This window comes from Pseudorasbora parva, chromosome 14, assembly GCF_024679245.1.
Source record: "Pseudorasbora parva isolate DD20220531a chromosome 14, ASM2467924v1, whole genome shotgun sequence".
In the NCBI taxonomy this organism is placed as follows: domain Eukaryota; kingdom Metazoa; phylum Chordata; class Actinopteri; order Cypriniformes; family Gobionidae; genus Pseudorasbora; species Pseudorasbora parva.
The window spans coordinates 8,322,132-8,342,150 of record NC_090185.1 but is presented as its reverse complement, the minus strand read 5'-3'; the positions used below and the strand labels follow the sequence as shown (position 1 = coordinate 8,342,150).

General features: G+C 39.3%; 1 protein-coding gene across 1 annotated transcript; it reads right to left on the bottom strand.

Moving 5' to 3' along the window:
• Positions 1-3,421: 3,421 nt before the first annotated feature.
• LOC137040004 (SLAM family member 5-like) lies at positions 3,422-9,190 on the bottom strand. Its single transcript, XM_067415407.1, has 5 exons — positions 8,812-9,190; positions 6,864-7,151; positions 6,651-6,791; positions 5,827-5,903; positions 3,422-4,983 (listed from the first exon to the last, which is right to left on the bottom strand). Exons 1-5 carry the CDS (start codon positions 9,104-9,106, stop codon positions 4,930-4,932), a joined length of 855 nt encoding a protein of 284 aa, XP_067271508.1. The 5' UTR covers positions 9,107-9,190; the 3' UTR covers positions 3,422-4,929.
• Between the last annotated feature and the right edge of the window lie 10,829 nt (positions 9,191-20,019).

Genomic DNA, 20,019 nt, shown 5'->3' with positions numbered 1-20,019 from the left:
AGACTTGAGAAGAAGAGAGGCCAAAAACACCCACCATACACCAAGGAAAGATATCTTTAAACTCTTAAACCATTTATGACGTTCTAGTTTACTCCTGTGTAGTAGAGATATTTGTACCAGTCGCACTGAGACATTTCAAATGATATCAAACACATATAATACTGTATCGTGAGGATTGACATTGTAACAAAGAGATTTCTGGTGCATTTCAGGTGATCTCAAGTTTGGGGGAGCAGGAGTTTGGGGGAATTTTCATGTGAAAGGAAAGGCATGTAAATTAGAGTCACTCATAGATGATTCACTCAGTGTGATGTCGTCTCGGACAGAGACGCTAACTGTATGAATGAGTTCAGGTGCTAATTTTCTTTGTTTTCTCAGAGCAATTAGATATTTCAGCATCTATTAGGTTTTTCCAGCCTCACAAAGGTCTTCGGCAACACTTGATAGTTGTGCAAACGGGTGTGTTGGAGCTAAACTTTTTAGGAAGGTGGCTGTATAGGAACAGGATTGTGCACCCCTGGTTTAGATTGTCCAGTGTAAGGCCAATGGTGTGTCATCAATTTACAAATGTTCATTATTGGGCCTTTGGCTGCTCTACTGTGAGATTTGTTTTATACTGCATTTTATCAGCCAAATGCTGTTATTGTTCCAAAGGGGAAGTTTATTTTGAACACGACTGCACAATTTCCCCTATGGCCGCATTTACGTTACATGGTTGAAGTGACTCAATTCTGGGGGTTTTCCTCCCATGCGGCACAGATGTCCTATGACCCTTCAAACGTGTCAACAGGAAAAAAACACATTCCGATAATCTCACATCAGTTTCAGGCCTAATATGAAATAAGTCTAATATCAATCGGATACATGCGTTTGCTTTTGCCATGTAAGTGGACAGATCTGATATTCCCCTGTCAATGTCGATCACATGAATTCTTTCAAAGGCGCAATGAAGGACGAAGGCTCAACCCAATGTTTTGCTGACCTTTAAAGATAGCAAAAGCTTGTATTATCATTTCATCTGGGTTCATAGCAAATCGCTAGCCTGGATGCCAGCCGAATTTAGCCCCGCCCACAACATTTTTAGGTCGGGCGGTTCGGTCTGGCCTCGCTCCATAGAGGAGTAATTATCCCCGAACAGAAACTGTTCAAACCAATGAAATCATCAGGGCGGGCTTTAGACGATGATGGACAGATGATCAACAGTAACCATCACGTCATCAAAGGGGCTTGGATTATATTTGTTCAAATCCTGAACGGAGAGCTTGTTTGTATCTGCATTCACCTTCACTATTTCTCTCAGAAATGATGATCATGATGGGTAAGTACTCTGTGTATCTGTGGGGTAGACTAGTGTGGGTGCTGGTGGATAAGGAGCAGACCTAAGGCGTCCGGTCAGAGACGAAGAACACTTTAATGGCTTGATGAATTGTAGTACATTGATGGATGGCAGAATAATACAGAGTAGTTTGGACTGTATTGTGAGTGGTGTGAGTGGTTCTAAAACAACAGAAACAACAATACCCCATTAGTAATGCAAATAAAAACAAGAATTAAATCACTTTTGTCACTTACATACAATATGTATATAGTTATCCATATATAGCGATGCATAGGCTAGATTAGCACTTGTGAAATTAGCATCACATTATCTGCCACGTGAGCTCAGGATAATCGACACGTATTGCCTAAATAACATGCTTAAGATCACTTTTAGCGTACATAATAACATACACATACTATCTCAAAACATTAATATTTAACTTTCTCTGTATGCTTTCACTAGCGTTGCATATGATGCAATAGGTACACAATGCTATGGCACATCCGTGATTACAACTAAATAACCGCAATACAATCAAACATTTTATCGATGGCTCTTTAAAGATTATGAATAACATAAACTAAGTCACTCACTTGTTTATGAACGCACTCTGAAACAACAACAACAGCGGCAGCGAATTCTCTATTAGTGCTCTCCGAACTGCGTTTTGTGTGTCAATACTGAACTCTTAAAGGGGAAATGCGTCATTTAACGTAAGGTATCTAAAATCCACAAGAGGGCACTAATGTATCTACATATGTATTCAAAGCCTTTTCTACAGTATCAGTATATTATTTTATTTTTTTACAACACCGGCAAAGATCGTGTATTCCAGTCTGATTTCAGCGTGCGTGCAGACAGGGTTGCCAAGTTTTTACAACAAAACCCGCCAAATACTAGCCCTAAACAATAGCTTCTTGGGGGGTCCTCCGGGGAAAAAAATTACGTTTGGGGGGTAAAATGTGTGTTATTTTGGCACGGTTGCCTGCTAAAATTCGTCTATATATCACATAATAGTCGCTTCAACCCGTGGACATAGAAAACAACCAGCGGGGAAAAAACACGGACTTGGCAACACAGTGCAGTTGAGCTCTGTTGACATTTGACGACTAATATTCTGACTAGAATTGAGTATGACCACGTCAGGCTAGCAAATCGCACCATTTTTACTTCCTTTTCAGCTTAGCTTTTCCATGTCAGTACGTCTACCTTGGGTTGTTTCAGCAAGTGTAAAGTGTAAATGCAGATATTGAATATGGATCACTGTTAAAAGATGCTGCAAGCTGGTCATCCAAAAAAAAAAAAGATATAGTCAAGAAATCAGGATTGGACACCTAGACTGCAGTGCAAATATGGCCTAAATGAAATCCCAAAGGTTGTCTGGTTAACATGGTCTGTTATTCCCTGCTGTTAGATCATGAAATACACCAGTATGTGAGCGAAAGCACCTTTATACATTGAAAGTCATTCATACGTGATCAGTCACATTGTATTACGAGTCAAGTGTCACGCTACACGCACAAAGAGATAAAATGGTGTAACTGAGAAGAATGCCACTTTTTCATTGATTATTTTTATTTATTTATTTATTTTGGAAAATGAGCACAATCCAGCCAAACTCATTTGTTACACACTTAAAAATACTACTTTGAGAAAATGTGAATTGATCTAAAAAAAAAAAAAGTGAATGTTTTTGACAGCAGAACTGGTATTTTACTGAAACGTATAGTTTGCATTATAGTAAAAATGTGTAGTTGTAGCATTGCAACTTTTAGTTACTGTCCAGAAGTGATGGGGAAAAATTAATCACTGAACATTTACATGATAATATAACATTTACATTTAATCATTTAGCAGACGCTTTTATACAAAGCGACTTACAAAAAAGAGGAGAGTAATAGAAGCAACGAAACAAACAAGGCCAACAACCTGTAAGAGCTGTAAGAAATCTCAATTAATTAGCACAGTACATTTTTTTATTTTTTTTCATAGCCGTCTACAACAAAAACTCACGTACGCAAAATACAGAACACTGGATTTTGATAGCTAAGATAACAACCCATTAGGACTAAGGCTGTTGCCCCTAATGTTGTTGTTAATGCAGATTCAGTGGCCCAATGGGTTGGTTTTGTATGGCATTCTAGCTATATAAACTAAATATAAACATTACTACAGTGAATAACACATTATATCTATTTTTAAAATGACTGATATTGACAGTCAAAAACAGGCTATGAAAAAAAAGTGTGATTTATTAAAAAAAAAAAGTGTTATTAGAAATGACTTCAGCTCCTCGTGCTAGAGCTGGAAATAACTACTGACTAGTACTGCTTATCTGCAGGATCACAACACTTAGTATTTAAGGTCACTGTTCTCACACAACGTCCGTTTTCTCTTACATTGAAATAACATCACGGTGCAAAGAGGACATTGACAACATGGAAACAAACAGGACAGAGCAGGTTGTTTTGATGTGAAACAAAGTCTCAGTTTTCATAGATATTATATTTTTACAATTTACAGTAATTTCACTGTGTGATGTGATGTCTTTCGTGGTAAAGCTGTTCTATGGAAAGCAGAAGTCAAACTGTGAACATTGTATGTGACAGTGGAAAAACACACTTAAACCACACGCTAATGACACTTAAAGACAAACGCGCTCAAACTGACATTAACCACATGTCCAGTTATAGACTCATGCTCATGCAGACCCTGTTTGCCCACATCTCTGTGCAGATAGAAATACATAAAACCACAGCAAGAGAAGTTTTGACATGTGGACAGACTGAGCTGCTAGATCCTCAAACGGCCAAGGGGCCTCTAAAAGAAGTTTAACCCAAGGACATTTTTACAGTACGATAGTAAAATTACAGCACCATTTTTCTTATTCACCAGTATTTTACTATCCATTTATTTGCTTTCAAATGTTAAATCAGTTTTATTTAGCCAGAAAACCACTGAAAGACCTTACAGCTTCTCTTTTGTTCACAAAAGATTTGTAATTCTCATCAAAAATTTGGGAAGATGGTTACATTTTGAAATGCACATTATCAAAGTCCAAAGCAACATCTACTTTAGATACTATATCTATGGCATTTTCTGCGAACCGAGACACTAAAAATAATGGATCATGAGCTGCTTGTGTATAAATGAGCACGGTGCCACGCTTCACTCTGAGAGAAACTTTATCAGACCGTATATTTATAATTACATTACAGACACTAAGCCATATTACATTATCACGACCATGCATTGCTAGAAACATAACCGGCCAAGTAAAGCTGTTTCATATGCTAGCCAAATTAAACACTGGCCAAAATTTTTAACAAGACAAATCCCTATATAACAAAGAGCATTAGCACATCTCTGAATATCTCACTTCAAACCACCCAGAAAGGTCTGCTGCTGGGATTTTCTGATAATACCCAAGGTACAACTAGCTACTAGCTAAACTAAAAATGATCAATCAGTGCTAATTTCTGTTGCTACATGTGGTGATTGTCACAAACTCAAAACTCATCCTGACTGAGGAACTGCAGGTGTAGCCGAAGGGTCCTCGTAGTGACAGCAGCCAATCACACCGCTGGATCTGGTACAGTAACTGAAGCTCATCTCCTCATGGCAATACCAGCATACACCACGTCATTCTCCTCTTTAATGTTCTGCACAAAAAACAGATTTCAAATGAATCTTGAAGACTGATTGATTTTCAGTGTGACTATAATTTTCCTCCTCTAATAACTGTCAGAGCTGGGTAGATTACATACAAATTGGAATCGGTTACTGAATACAAATGACATGATGAATTGTAGTTAGTACTGTAATCCATTACATATTTAGTATCGGTATCAAGGTATTTTTATCTGGTATCGTATCAAAGTCATAATTTTAGTATCGTGACAACACTAATACAGGCATACATGTTACAGTTTTTATTAACATCTGTAAAAATTGTAACAACCTTATTTATATGGTAAAATGTAAATATTCTTAAGACTCCACTTTATTAAAACTAACCATTCATTGTTCATTAACTCCTGGAGCCATGCGGAGCACTTTTATAATGGATATATGTGCTTTTTTGAGCTTCAAACTCATGAGCCCCATTCACTGTCGATATTCAATATAGGCATATTCTATATGTCTATAGAAAGCTGTAATTTCTATAAAAACGTACATTTCTCTCTATAGGCCCGTCCACTGCTGAGATAAGAGCCCAAATTAATTTGAACAATCATCTCATCAACTGACAAGAAATACAGCTGGAAATATTAACTGATGTCCTTAAAATGTATTTTGTTGATCTGTTACTATCTTTAGTTACTATGGCCCAGTGAGCAGCAAGAGTCAGTGTTTCCTGCACTGAATGCTGATCTTATATCTGAAATGCTGATTTTGTCTGTATAACGTTCAGAATACGTTAAATAAATGCACACATCTGAATCTGACTCCCTGCTAAAATAACACAGAGAAGCTCAACATAAATGATAAATGATTGATCTTACCGATTTCTGTGCTTTTCTTTTGTAGAACGTGGGATCAGCGTAAGTGATTTCTTCATCACGAGACTGACCCGTTTCATCTATAATAAGAGATGCATTCAAATCAACAAAAATCCCTATCAGAGCATGCATTTATCAGGTAGAGTTAAATACATTAGACTGGCATTTTGCAAAGACATTTGCTGATGATTTATAAATCAAAACCAAAGTTGTTGTTTTAAGTAATTTGCATATTTCGCTGTGTAATGAATATTGGTCATAATTAAAGCTCAAAAAGTAAAACAACATTCATATAGAAGAGTTCATTTGAAAAACAAGTTAAAAACTGTTTATATACAGTATAAAGTGTGGAGAAAGTTAATTTATGATTAAATGGATGCCGATTTACATTTGTATTTGAATTTAAATTGAGAAATGCAGAACTTTATTTCGTGAGTGAGATGAATTATGAGGGTAACACTTTACAATAAGGTTTCATCAGTTAACCTGAACTAACCATGAACAACACCTCTGTTCAGCATTTGTTCATCTTTGTTAATACTAATTAGTCCAGCTTTTCATGGTTCATTAACTAATGTTAATAAGATTTTAATAATGCATTAGTAAATGTTGAAATTAACAAAGATAAATAAATGCTTTATAAGTGAAGTTCATTATTAGTTCATGTTAACTAATGTAGCTAACTAATGAACCGTATTGTAAAGTTACCATTATGATTAATTTATATGATGAATGTAATTAATTCATATTTAGGGCTACCAGTCAAATACAATATATCTAGTGTGTTTTTGTTGTAATACTTTTAAAAAGAAATAGATAACTCTTGCCTTCTCCGTTATGTTTTCTGAGTTGTCTACAGATGCAGAAGAGCCCAATGACTGCAGCAACAAACAACATCAGAGATCCAGCAGCAGCAGAGATCAGGACTATCAGAGAGACTGCAGGAGAAGGAGACTGTGTGTCTGGTGCTGTAATGATAAAGACAGAAGACAGAGATCAGGTCAGTGAATAAACACATTATATCAGCCGTGCTGCCGTACCTGCACACGTGTGGCAGAGTTGAGTGATGTTGGGATGTCTGGTCTGGTTGCTGATGGGATTGTTCAGCACACAGCTGTAGGTGTTTTTATCCTGATATTCCACCTCCAGAGGTAGAGAGAGACTGATGCTGAGATCAGACACACTGATGCTGGACAATAAACTGTTTCCTTTGAACCAGGAGAGAGTCACATGACTCACATTCAACACCGAACACACCAGTGAACATGAGGATGAAGATGAAGAACAGTTTGAAGAGTTACTGCTGATGACAGGAACAGGCAGACGAGCTGAGAACATGAGAGAATAAACAAACCTGAATAAATCTAATCAACAATCTTATTTTCCATTCAATGGCCCTCATTTTATCAATCTTGCGTAGAAACTGGTGTATATGTTGGCGTAAGATTATGCTTACACTCCTCTCACCGCCTGATTTATGAAGCTGTGCGCACCTCTGCAATCCATGCAATACCTGCCCTTGATAAATGCGGCGGCTGAAAACAATCGTCATTAGAATAACACGCCCCTATATATTCAAGTCTCCGCCTCCCCCACGCCCTCATTTTACGCCATGGACACACGGAAGACGGCAAAGAAGCGAAACTTCTCCGACGTGGAGATCGGGCGCGCTCAATCATCTCACTAGTCTACTAGTCAGGGCACTGATTAGGACATAAGTCAATGGGCTGACTCCCTGATCAGTGCTCTGACTACTGAACTAGTGAGATGATTGAGACGCGCCCATCGAGACCATCACCAGGGAAGTGGAAAAAAATGAAATTGTTTTATTTGGGAGTTTAAAGAGTGGGATTAAAGGCACCTACAAAAACAAAATATATATTTGGACCCACATTTCGAGTACTGTTAATAGTGTGGAGGTTGTGAAGCGCTCTCCAGAAGTTTAAAGCTCTTTGGATGATAAATTACCATCACAATGCATTATTTTACAGCACATATTTTGAAACAATTAGCATTTAATTTCGTATCACGGCACATGTATTGGGGTGTACAATAGTGATGATGTGATGTGGGTTAGCCTACCATTCATTCACATTAATAATAGCATGACAATTTGTAAGATTCTTTTTATTATTATTATTATTATTATTATTATTATTATTATGATTTTTATTATTAATGATGCTGTTATTTAGAAGAAGAATGTCATTATTGTTTATTTTATTATTATTATTATTATTATTATTATTATTTAAAGAAGAAGAATGTAATTTTTATTATTTTGTCAGTCTGAATTATTCAGTCCTAGTCCGTGCGCAGCTACCGCACAGGCTCGCAACTGGAGGAATACATCAAATGCTTTGGTAAAGTCACACAAATTAAACATTGAAGTCTACGCTGCACAAAATAAACACTGAAGTTTATAATTACTATGTTGTTGTTGTTTACAGTGGGTCATATAGCATATCTTTGTCAGTGCGTTTTGTGGTGATAGGAATTATTTTTCTGCGCATTTTCACACTAACTCAAAACGTGCGTACACCACCTCCTGAGCTGGCGTAGGATTTGAGCGTGTGTGTGTGTGTGTACACCACCTCCTGAGCTGGCGTAGGATTTGTGTGTGTGTGTGTGTGTGTGTGTGTGTGTGTGTGTGTGTGTGTGTGTGTGTGTGTGCGTACACCACCTCCTGAGCTGGTGTAGGATTTGAGCGTGTGTGTGTGTGTGTGTGTGTGTGCGTACACCACCTCCCGTGCTGGCGTAGGATTTGAGCGTGCCGTACGCCAACGTCCATATTGATAAATCTCAAGGTCACCGTGGGTTTGGGTGTACGCTGGAAATTTGGTGTACGCACTTTTGATAAATGAGGGCCATCGTGTTCAGTGTGATCACAGTGAGTGTTTCTATGACCTGAAACTATACAACTATATAACAGTATGCAAAACATAAAATAAGAATATTTGTAGGATGAGACGAATGATCTCTGCTCACCATAGACAGAAACACTGAATGTTTTTGATGTCAGTTTCAGTCCTCTTATCTCTAGTTTATAATCTCCAGCATGTTCAGTTGAGATGTTTGTGATGGTCAGAGATCCAGTTTGATGATCCAGCTTCAGTCTGTCTCTGAATCTCCCGTCAGGAACATCATCATATGTGGAGAAGATTTTATCAGCTCTGCTGATTTTAGCTATCAGAGAGTTTTCATCTCTAAATCTCCACAGTATGTCGTCGTCTTCCTGTATTTCAGTGAGATCAGTGTTTAGAGTGACAGAATCTCCCTCCATCACTGACACCGACTCACCAAACACACCTGGAGAACATGAACAGGTTTTGTCACAGATTAATGCTTCTGGTGGTTTTCTGAATCCTGAAATTAGCTGCAGTATTTATCATATACATGTCAGCAGAATAACATGTACAACAGCAGCAGAGGCACTAAACAAATTGTGTTGAAATATGAATTATTTTTCTTCTTAGTTGTGTTTAATCTGCTTGTAGAGTAAAATAAATGTGTAAAGTTGTACTTTCAAACTTTCTTCTGCTCGCTTTCAATAAATGTTTTATATGAGAAATCAAGTTCACAGAATCTGTCATGGTGTTGATGCAGTAGAGAACACAGAGACCTGAATCCTAAGTAGACTGGACAGTAATCCATTCTCATAAAAAGTGTTGTTTAAACAGTAGCAGTAGCTTGTTGCTCTGAAACAGAATAAAATGCTTTTATATCTTACCATTCAGATGACAACAGCACAAGCAGAACGAAACAAACACATGAAACATTTTCTTTAAGTGTCTAGTACAGCAAAAAAACTGTTAATCTGGTGTGTGAATCTGAATCTTCCCCCACCCCGACAGAGTTCGCCCCTCCTATAGTTTACACACACACACACACACACACACACACACACACACACACACACACACACATATTGCTAGGCTCTGTTAAATGCATAAAAGTAGAAGTATATAATTTGATGATAAAATAAAGCTTAAAGATTTTTTTGTAATAATTTGTACTCTTCTGAGTCAAACTGAAACCTGCTGTGGTTTGATTTCTTCAGAAATGTGGTTTGATTTTTTTGAGTGAAAAAACAGCTTGTACATTTAGTGGATGTGCTTTGTATGTGAAGGGCTTTTTCCCATGTCCACTTACATTTAAATGTTTTCAGTGATTCAACAGAACCACTATTTTGGGTTCCCAAAGAACCTTTTATTGAACCGTTCTAAAAAGAACCATGTTTTTCTGTGAAGAAAACATGAATATTTTAAAACAAACCATTTTCCATAAACAAGCTTTTCTCCGGTATTCCATAGATGTTTAAGTTTCTGCGGTGGGATATGGGTAAAGTTAGGGACACGTGTGGTGGTGTGGGTCAGTTTTAAGGGTAAAGTTAGAGCCAGGTGTGGTGGTGTGGGTCAGTTTAAGGGTAAAGTTAGGGACAGGTGTGGTGGTGTGGGTCAGTTTAAGGGTAAAGTTAGAGCCAGGTGTGGTGGTGTGGGTCAGTTTAAGGGTAGAGTTAGGGACAGGTGTGGTGGTGTGGGTAAGTTTAAGGGTAAAGTTAGGGTCAGGTGTGGTGGTGTGGGTCAGTTTAAGGGTAAAGTTAGGGTCAGGTGTGGTGGTGTGGGTCAGTTTAAGGGTAAAGTTAGGGACAGGTGTGGTGGTGTGGGTCAGTTTAAGGGTAAAGTTAGAGCCAGGTGTGGTGGTGTGGGTCAGTTTAAGGGTAAAGTTAGAGCCAGGTGTGGTGGTGTGGGTCAGTTTAAGGGTAGAGTTAGGGACAGGTGTGGTGGTGTGGGTAAGTTTAAGGGTAAAGTTAGGGTCAGGTGTGGTGGTGTGGGTCAGTTTAAGGGTAAAGTTAGGGTCGGGTGTGGTGGTGTGGGTCAGTTTAAGGGTAGAATTAGGGACAGGTGTGGTGGTGTGGGTCAGTTTAAGGGTAAAGTTAGAGCCAGGTGTGGTGGTGTGGGTCAGTTTAAGGGTAGAGTTAGGGGCAGGTGTGGTGGTGTGGGTCAGTTTAAGGGTAGAGTTAGAGACAGGTGTGGTGGTGTGGGTCAGTTTAAGGGTAAAGTTAGGGACAGTTGTGGTGGTGTGGGTCAGTTTAAGGGTAAAGTTAGGGACAGGTGTGGTGGTGTGGGTCAGTTTAAGGGTAAAGTTAGGGACAGGTGTGGTGGTGTGGGTCAGTTTAAGGGTAGAGTTAGGGGCAGGTGTGGTGGTGTGGGTCAGTTTAAGGGTAGAGTTAGAGACAGGTGTGGTGGTGTGGGTCAGTTTAAGGGTAAAGTTAGGGCCATGTGTGGTGGTGTGGGTCAGTTTAAGGGTAGAGTTAGGGACAGGTGTGGTGGTGTGGGTCAGTTTAAGGGTAGAGTTAGGGACAGGTGTGGTGGTGTGGGTCAGTTTAAGGGTAGAGTTAGGGTCAGGTGTGGTGGTGTGGGTCAGTTTAAGGGTAGAGTTAGGGTCAGGTGTGGTGGTGTGGGTCAGTTTAAGGGTAAAGTTAGAGCCAGGTGTGGTGGTGTGGGTCAGTTTAAGGGTAAAGTTAGGGACAGGTGTGGTGGTGTGGGTCAGTTTAAGGGTAGAGTTAGGGGCAGGTGTGGTGGTGTGGGTCAGTTTAAGGGTAGAGTTAGGGTCAGGTGTGGTGGTGTGGGTCAGTTTAAGGGTAAAGTTAGGGCCATGTGTGGTGGTGTGGGTCAGTTTAAGGGTAGAGTTAGGGACAGGTGTGGTGGTGTGGGTCAGTTTAAGGGTAAAGTTAGGGTCGGGTGTGGTGGTGTGGGTCAGTTTAAGGGTAGAATTAGGGACAGGTGTGGTGGTGTGGGTCAGTTTAAGGGTAGAATTAGGGACAGGTGTGGTGGTGTGGGTCAGTTTAAGGGTAAAGTTAGAGCCAGGTGTGGTGGTGTGGGTCAGTTTAAGGGTAAAGTTAGGGTCGGGTGTGGTGGTGTGGGTCAGTTTAAGGGTAGAATTAGGGACAGGTGTGGTGGTGTGGGTCAGTTTAAGGGTAAAGTTAGGGACAGGTGTGGTGGTGTGGGTCAGTTTAAGGGTAAAGTTAGGGTCAGGTGTGGTGGTGTGGGTCAGTTTAAGGGTAAAGTTAGGGTCGGGTGTGGTGGTGTGGGTCAGTTTAAGGGTAGAATTAGGGACAGGTGTGGTGGTGTGGGTCAGTTTAAGGGTAGAATTAGGGACAGGTGTGGTGGTGTGGGTCAGTTTAAGCCAGGGTAAAGTTAGGGTCAGGTGTGGTGGTATGGGTCAGTTTAAGGGTAAAGTTAGGGACAGGTGTGGTGGTGTGGGTCAGTTTAAGGGTAAAGTTAGGGACAGGTGTGGTGGTGTGGGTCAGTTTAAGGGTAAAGTTAGGGACAGGAGTGGTGGTGTGGGTCAGTTTAAGGGTAGGGTTAGGGGTAAGGGAAGTGCCAACTGTGTAATTACAACAGAAATTAATTACAGACGTAATTACATGCAGGTATTTTTTAAAATGTAAGTACAATGTAAAAACGTATGTAAACAATAAGTGCAGTATCAAATGATTAATTACAATGTTAATACATATAGTTAAGGCCAGCTAATATAAAGTGGGTCCGTGATCGGTCTCTTCTCACTGCTCTTGGATTCTCATCCTTCCTTATCTTAACTGCACTTTAGAAATTTGATTAAAGGGCTGATTAAAGGTCAGGTGTTTTATTTCTTCCACTGCCTATACGTGTTATAAATTATTCCTGCATTCGATTCTACGTAATGCACCATAAAGCGCCGTTTGATTAGGGAGATGTCCAAAATAATAACCGAATAGGCTAGGCTACTAGTTCAGTTCTGTTGTTGCTCTCGAAACGATTTTCTTAGTTGAATAGCAATAATATATGTAGGCCCTATAATATTATTTACACAGTGTTTTACAAAGTGAACTGGGTAACGACGTTTTGTATTCAGAACCACGTTATTGTGTTCGCATATGGTATGTTTTTGTTTGTTTGTTACGGAAGCAAACTTAGTAACTGCGTCACAGGTTTAGTTTCACTTTCAGCCATTTTGTGCGGATAGGCTACACACAGCAAGACGCGTTTGTTTTACAGAATCTGCTCACATATTTGAAATGAAAATGAAGGTTGCCATTATTTTTCTCTCCATTGGTTCATGTTTTCTCTTCAAAGGTAAGCCTTAATCTACAAGATAAGTTTATTATACAAGGTAAGTTAGGCTATTTGCTACTCTCTCTTCCGGTCGATAAAAACGAACAAGAACTTCATTTTGTGCCTGCTGTAATATACTCGAGAGAAAATAATTGAATCGCTTTTATTTCGCTCGTGCTGTGCTCGAGCGTGGTAAAACATCATGTATTAGTTACAATCTTTATTTTAGGTCGACATAAAAACGAACGACGCACTCGCGCACGACGCAGTTTTGCACCAGCTCTAAAATCTTTACACTCGAACGGGATTAATTGTTTCTTAAGTAGCGTATTGAAGTTTTAACTCGGAAATTAATCAAAATGAATGTGGCTGTGATTGTATGATGTGAATACGTTATATTTTGCAAAAAAAGTGATAGGGGCCATTTTAAGGGTGTGTATGGCAGCTTGTCTATATTTAGAAATGACAAAAAAGGGGGTTTCCTGGAAATGCTTAGGTGGAGTGACTAAATAAATGAATCTAACACTTACATGACATCATATGTATAGCCTATATATTTTTCCATATACATTAATTAAGTGCATGAGCGAATCTACAAAAGTATTTGGCGCAGGGTTGCCATGCATGTTTCGTTTTTTTCACAACCCAAATTCTCAGAACTAGCGCAATTTGTTTCAGTGGGAGACACCCTTCGCTGTATCGCAAGCAATTTTAGCATTTAAACCTTTGTCTGACTATAAATAAATATATTTAAAGATAGTAACAATTGTATTTTGACTAGTGATAATTATAATTCGACTCTTCAAAATTATGGCAAGCCGTCTTAGCATTAATTACACCTTCGCATACTAGTCATAAATCAGTTTTGACTAGTCATAATTCCAGTTCAAGATATCTCCTCTGCAATTTTGACTAGTCGTTATTGCAATTAAGATATTTTTAAGTTACGTAGTATTACTGTTGCAGGTCAGCGTTGGATTCCGAAGAAAAAGATAGACGAGAGATGGGATCATCTTTAGCCGTTCACGGCATATTTATTATTTTAGCTGACGACACATCAGTCTCACGGTCAGACAGCTTTTTTTAGTCAGAGACTACCATAAATCAACTGGGACAAACATCCTCAATACGCAAATGCGTCTTTTCTCTTTTCTTTCAGTATACACTTTCAGTGCCCCCTTGTGGCATACACATATGCATAACAGTGAACAGTATAACATTATACAACTGAGGACATAATGAACATTTTAACACCCCCACTTGTACTCAGGTTGTTATACAGACAAAAACAAAAAGTAGAATGAATGTGGACCTCTGTTATACACATATCAATCTCCAAAAAGAGCACCTGCAAACCAAATCAGTTTGAATTTATTTACAGGTTTGGTCATTACATCAGCAATCATGTTATCAGTAGAACAATACATCAAGGTTACTCTTCCCTCATTCACAGTAGACCTGATAAAGTGATACTTTATGTCTATGTGCTTACATCTTCGTCTGTTTACGGGGTTTTTGGCAAGAGCGATTGTTCCCTGATTGTCCTCATGTACTACAGTTTGTGTGTACTTGTAGTTATCTATACCTCCCAGTAACTGCTCTAGGTATAAACACTCTTGTATGGTTGAAGCCAGCACCATATATTCCGCTTCACATGTTGACAGCGCAACAGTTGGCTGCTTTCTAGTCTTCCACGAGACTAGAGAGCTGTTCTGACTAAAGCCCCGTTTCCACCAAAATTACCCGGAACAATTTGTACCAGGAACTTTTTTACAGGAACTTTTCTCCCCCCCAGACCTGCAGCTGTCTGCGTTTCGACCGCGATAAAGTTCCGAGAAGATTAGGCAAATTAGTTTGGTGATGTAGGACTGCGCGACTGCTCCTCCTAGTCAGTGACAGACAAGGGCTGTCACTTTTTATTCGATATTCGAATATGCATTCGAAGATGACGTGAAATATCCGTAATCGAACTATAAATAAACTATCCGGTTTTTAAAGTGCCATGTAGCGCAATTTTTTTTACTGCCGGTGCGTTTACATGGAGCACTGTAATCAGTTTAAAAGTCCAATCTGAAGGAAAATGCTCCATATAATAAATACCTCAATCGTAATAAAAATGCCCAAACTGAATGAAATTGTAATCGTTTTGAGATGGGTGGATAAACCTTTTCATGAATCGATCAAACTAAACATTTCACCATGTAACTCTAATGGTGATCTGTTATCGTATGAGAGTTTTATGAATATCTACCAATATCCTGTCCCGTTTAAAGAATTTAAGTCTATTATAAAAGCTATTCCAAGTGGTTTAAAATGTCTGATGAAAGCTTCCCTATCCCATGAGTCATTTTCCAGACAACATTGTTTGTCATGTTTGGAAGGCATTTCCCCTTTAAGTAAAGAGTGTAATAATAAACTTATTCGTCAACTCTCTCAGTCAAAAAACGTAATTACTCCAAAAGGGAAATTTTTCTGGAATTCTATAATAGATAATATTCATTGGAGAAAAACATGGTTACTGCCATATAAATATTGCATACCAAATAAAATGAGAGAAGTGCACTTTAAAATTTTGCATAATATATACCCTTGTAATGCCCTTTTGTCCAAATACTGTGATGTAACCGATACATGCACCTTCTGTAAAATTGAAAGTGAAAACATCTGTTATTTATTTTTCTTTTGTAACATATCTTCAATTTTCTGGAATGATTTGAGCTCTTATTGTTTTTCTAAAATTAATATGAACTATAATCTATGCTTGAAGGATGTCATTTGTCTTTTTGAAAACCCAAACAAATCTTTAGAATCTACTGTAAACTTCCTTATCCTTGCAGCTAAATTTTATTTTCACAAACAAAGATTTCTTAAGAAAATTCCGTCTATTATTGATTTCTTATGTGAAGTACGATATTTAATCAAAACTCTAAGATTGATCGATAATAGAAAATGTACGTCTTTTTTGAAGAAATATGATGAGATCTTTCATGTAACATGATTAATGTTTTGTTTTTGTTGTTGTTTTTTTTTTGTTGTTGTTTTTTTCCCCTCTCTTTACGTTCCTCCATTTCATTTCTGTCCTATGTCTGTGCGAAATGAGTTTACTTGACTAATATGTACATTGTTGGAAATGTTACATTTCTAAGAGATGTATTTGCAATAAAAAAATTAAAAAAAAGAGCACACAAGCATGACGAGAGGAAAATACATTTTTCTGAGGGATAAACTTTTTATTTCATAAGAATTTATGAAGATAATGTTGGCATAATGACACTGTCCCTACGCCTATGTAAGCAAACAATCATTAACTACTTCAACTGCGCCTGACATTAGAATTAATTTTTTCTGAGATGATTATTACACTTTACAACAAATGAATAGCTTTTATAAAACCGCATAAGTCCTGGTGGCCGTTGAGAGTTGCTATGGCATCCGTAAACACATTCCAGCTGCTGGAGATGACGGCGTTGTAGATAATTGAATATATTCGAATGCATTGCTTGATATTTTAATTCCGTTCAATTAACGTTAGATTTTTTTTTTTAAAATGACAGCCCTAACGGACAGTAATAATTTTTGTGTGTACCGATTGAAAGATTTAGTGGACTGTTTACATGAGACGTTATCTAAACCGATCTGGTGTTTACATGTGATGACTTTCAATCGCAATCATTTTGTCACATGCAGTTTGTCTGCCGCATCAAAAATGTCGCCGCTGTTTTCTCCAGCAGCTGGAATGTGTTAACTGAAGCCATAGCAACTCTTAACGGCCACCAGGACTTATACAGTATTATATTATAAGCTATTTATTTGTTTAAATAATCATCTGAGAAAAAAAAAATTATTCTGTTCGGCGCAGTTAAAGTAAAAACTGCCTGTGGCAATATACGCTGTGTCATTACTCCAACATTATCTTCATAACTTACGAAATAAAAAGTTAACCCCTCAGAAAAATTAACTTTCCTCTCTTAACATGAGCGCGGCGTGTAAGACTGATTATTACTGAACGTAGACCGAACCTCGCAAAAGACTTTTAAAAATGCCGAGTTGAACTAAAATGCTGCCTGAGCTCAACCAATCAGCATGTTCAGCGCCCAAGTCCTGCCCTCGAAAGTTCCTGAACTTTGAAAAAGTACTATCTCGCGAGCAGGGCCGTTTGGAGGGGGAAATATTTACCCGGAACTTCATTTAGACCCTGGTTCCTGCGGTCTAAACACACCGAGTACCACCCAAAGTTCCTGGTTCCTGGGTAAAGTTCCTGTGGTGGAAACGGGGCTTTTGTCTCTCACAGCAGTTTTCCGTAGTACTGCGCCTATCACTGGTATCAGCTGCCCAGTCAGCATCACTGTAGGCTTGCATACCTAGTTTCTCAGTCATTTCTCCTAAAACTCAACCCCTTTTCTACTGTACCTTTGAGATACCTAAGTACATGCTTCACAGTGACCCATTGTTCCTCTGTAGGTTCAGCAAAATACTGTGATAACCTGCTCACTACGAAACTTAAATCTGGTCTGGTGCAAGTAGTCAGATATATAAGACTTCCTACAGCTTCTCTGTACATTCTTACATCTTCCATCTTTACTGCATTCTCAGTATACTCTAACTTTTGCTCGCAGGGCGTTTCTCTGGTCCTACAGTCTTGCATATTAAATGTGTTACCAAACGGGGTAATATCTTGTTAGTGTACTTTTCCTGTGTCATTTTTACACACCCATCTGATTGACTGAAATCGATACCCAGAAAATCTTTGAGTTCACCCAGATCTTTCATTTTAAACTTTTCTGCAAGCATCTCTTTCACTTCATTCAGTTTCTCTTGACTGCTTGCAGCAATGATTAAGTCATCGACCCATGTAATTATGATCACTTTTCCTTCTTTAGACTCTTTGGCGTAAACACAGTGGTCGGCTGGGTTTTTTGTGAACCCATTCTCAGTAAGACAATCGTGCAAAACCTTATTCCAATTTCGCCCCGATTGTTTTAAGCCGTAAAGTGATTTCTCTAGCTTGTAAACAATACCCTCTTTCTCTTGGTAACCCTCTGGTGGATTGATGTAGATTTCATAGTCTATGGGAGCGTGTAAGTACGCTGTTTTCACGTCCATTTGGTGCAGGAGTAAATTTTCCTGTGCTGCTTTCTGTAGCACTACCCTTACACTCGTCAAGTCCACCGTGGGTGAAAATGTCTCCTCATAGTCTATTCCCATTCTCTGGTTGTAACCCTTGGCCACAAACCATGCTTTGTATTTTTCTTTTCCATCTACATCAACCTTGATAGAGTAAACCCATCTACCCCCCACTGTTTTCTTGGCTATTGGCAGCGTCGTCGGAGTAAACGTTTTGTTCTCGTTTAGAGACTGGATTTCCTCATCCAATTGCTTTTACCCATTCTTTTGAGTTTGTTGACCTCATTGCTCCCTCAAAAGTCTGTGGAATACCACACACCGCTCTGCAGCAATAGTCTACCGTGATATTAGCCCCGTCACTATCACTGTCTTCAGTTACGAAGTCATCTAAGTAACTCAGTGTTTTTCTTTCTCTAGTCGGAAATCTCCTACTCTGGGGTTCACCATTTGTCACACTCTGTTGTGTTTGATTGTGGTCACTAGACCTCATTACTTCACCTGGACTATCGCAATGTGTACTCCTACTCTGTACACTTGGCTCTGGAGCATTTTCGTTACCCTTACTCTGTGTAGCCTCATGAGTCCTAGGATTCACACTGCTGTAGCCATCACTTAGATATGGCTCGCATGTTTGTGTCTGTTTCTCCACAGCTATCTTGCTCACAAACTTCACTAGCCTGTGTTTTTGTACTTTGTTTGTATCTGGATGATACACCAAATACGCCAGGCTGTTCTTGTCGTAACCTATAAAACGACCCTGGTCACATCTGGAGTCAAATTTTCCCTTGTCCTGTTTGTACGTGTAGCATACAGATCCAAACTTTTGCATTTTAGACACATTAGGCTTCTTTTCTGTCAACAGCTCATAAGGGGTCTGCCCTGTACGCCTGTTAAAACACCTGTTGCGTACCACTGCTGCTGTCTGCACCGCATAGTGCCATAGCTGTTTTGGTAGTGCACTTTCGGCTATCATGCATCTACCCATCTCAAAAAGAGTACGCCAACCTCTCTCTGCCGTTCCGTTCTGGTGTGGGGAATATGGAGCCGACGTTTCATGTCTAATTTTGCTTTTCCTCAACAATGCTTGAAAATCACTGTAAGTAAACTCTGTTCCGTTGTCGGATCTCATGCACGTCACTTTCCCGTAAGGGGATACATCTGCTTGGAACTTTTCAGTAGCCTGTACGGTGTCACTTTTCCTCTTTAGGAAATATACAAATACTGCGCTTGAGTAATCGTCAATGAATGATTGCACATATTTGTTACCATCTATCGACTCTGTGGCTACCGGACCTGCAAGATCTGTGTGTACTATCTTTAAGGGAGCCTTTGCTCTGGTATCAGGGTTCCTATTTCTGGTTTGGGCAAATTTTTCCTGAATACACACCTCACACTCTTGTTCGGGTTTGCATGCCTTACCCTTGATCTGCATACCTTCAACTACATCCTGCAACTTAAGAACATCGTCATAGTTACAGTGGCCTAAAATCTCGTGCCATGTTTGTATGTTGTGACATGCATTACACTTATCATTAGATTCAGCCCCGGTGTGCAAATAATACAACTTGCCATATACATGAATGTTGAATCTGGCACCGTCTCTGGTTATCAGGGCATCTTTATCTTCTTTGAAGACAACCGTAGCCCCACTTGTGGTCGCTGTCTTCACTGAAAAGATGCTTTGGGGGTATGACGGTACAAACAAAGTGTCTTTCAGCACCGCCTTGCGTTGCTGTCCTCCACTGTCGATGAGGGAAACCTCAGCATTTCCCTTCCGCTGAGCGACCCCGTTGCACCGAGTGCCGTATGCCAGCTCGACACTGTGTGTTTCTGGCCTGAAAGCGCTGTCAAAACTCTTGAACATGGTAATGTCTGTGATGATATGAGAGGTAAGCCCCCGTGTCCACCATCAGACCCTTCTCCTGAATGTTGCATGTAGGCCGCCACTGGACACCGGTCACTTCATCTCTCA

What these genes read in the sequence shown, in the direction of transcription:
- LOC137040004 (XM_067415407.1), bottom strand. Translation starts at nt 9,106, where the DNA reads ATGGAGGGAGATTCTGTCACTCTAAACACTGATCTCACTGAAATACAG. An exon ending in ACTCTGCCACACGTGTGCAG is followed by an intron (nt 6,792 to 6,863) that starts GTACGGCAGCAC and finishes TTATCATTACAG; the next exon opens with CACCAGACACACAGTCTCCT. An exon ending in CAGAAAACATAACGGAGAAG is followed by an intron (nt 5,904 to 6,650) that starts GCAAGAGTTATC and finishes CTCTTATTATAG; the next exon opens with ATGAAACGGGTCAGTCTCGT.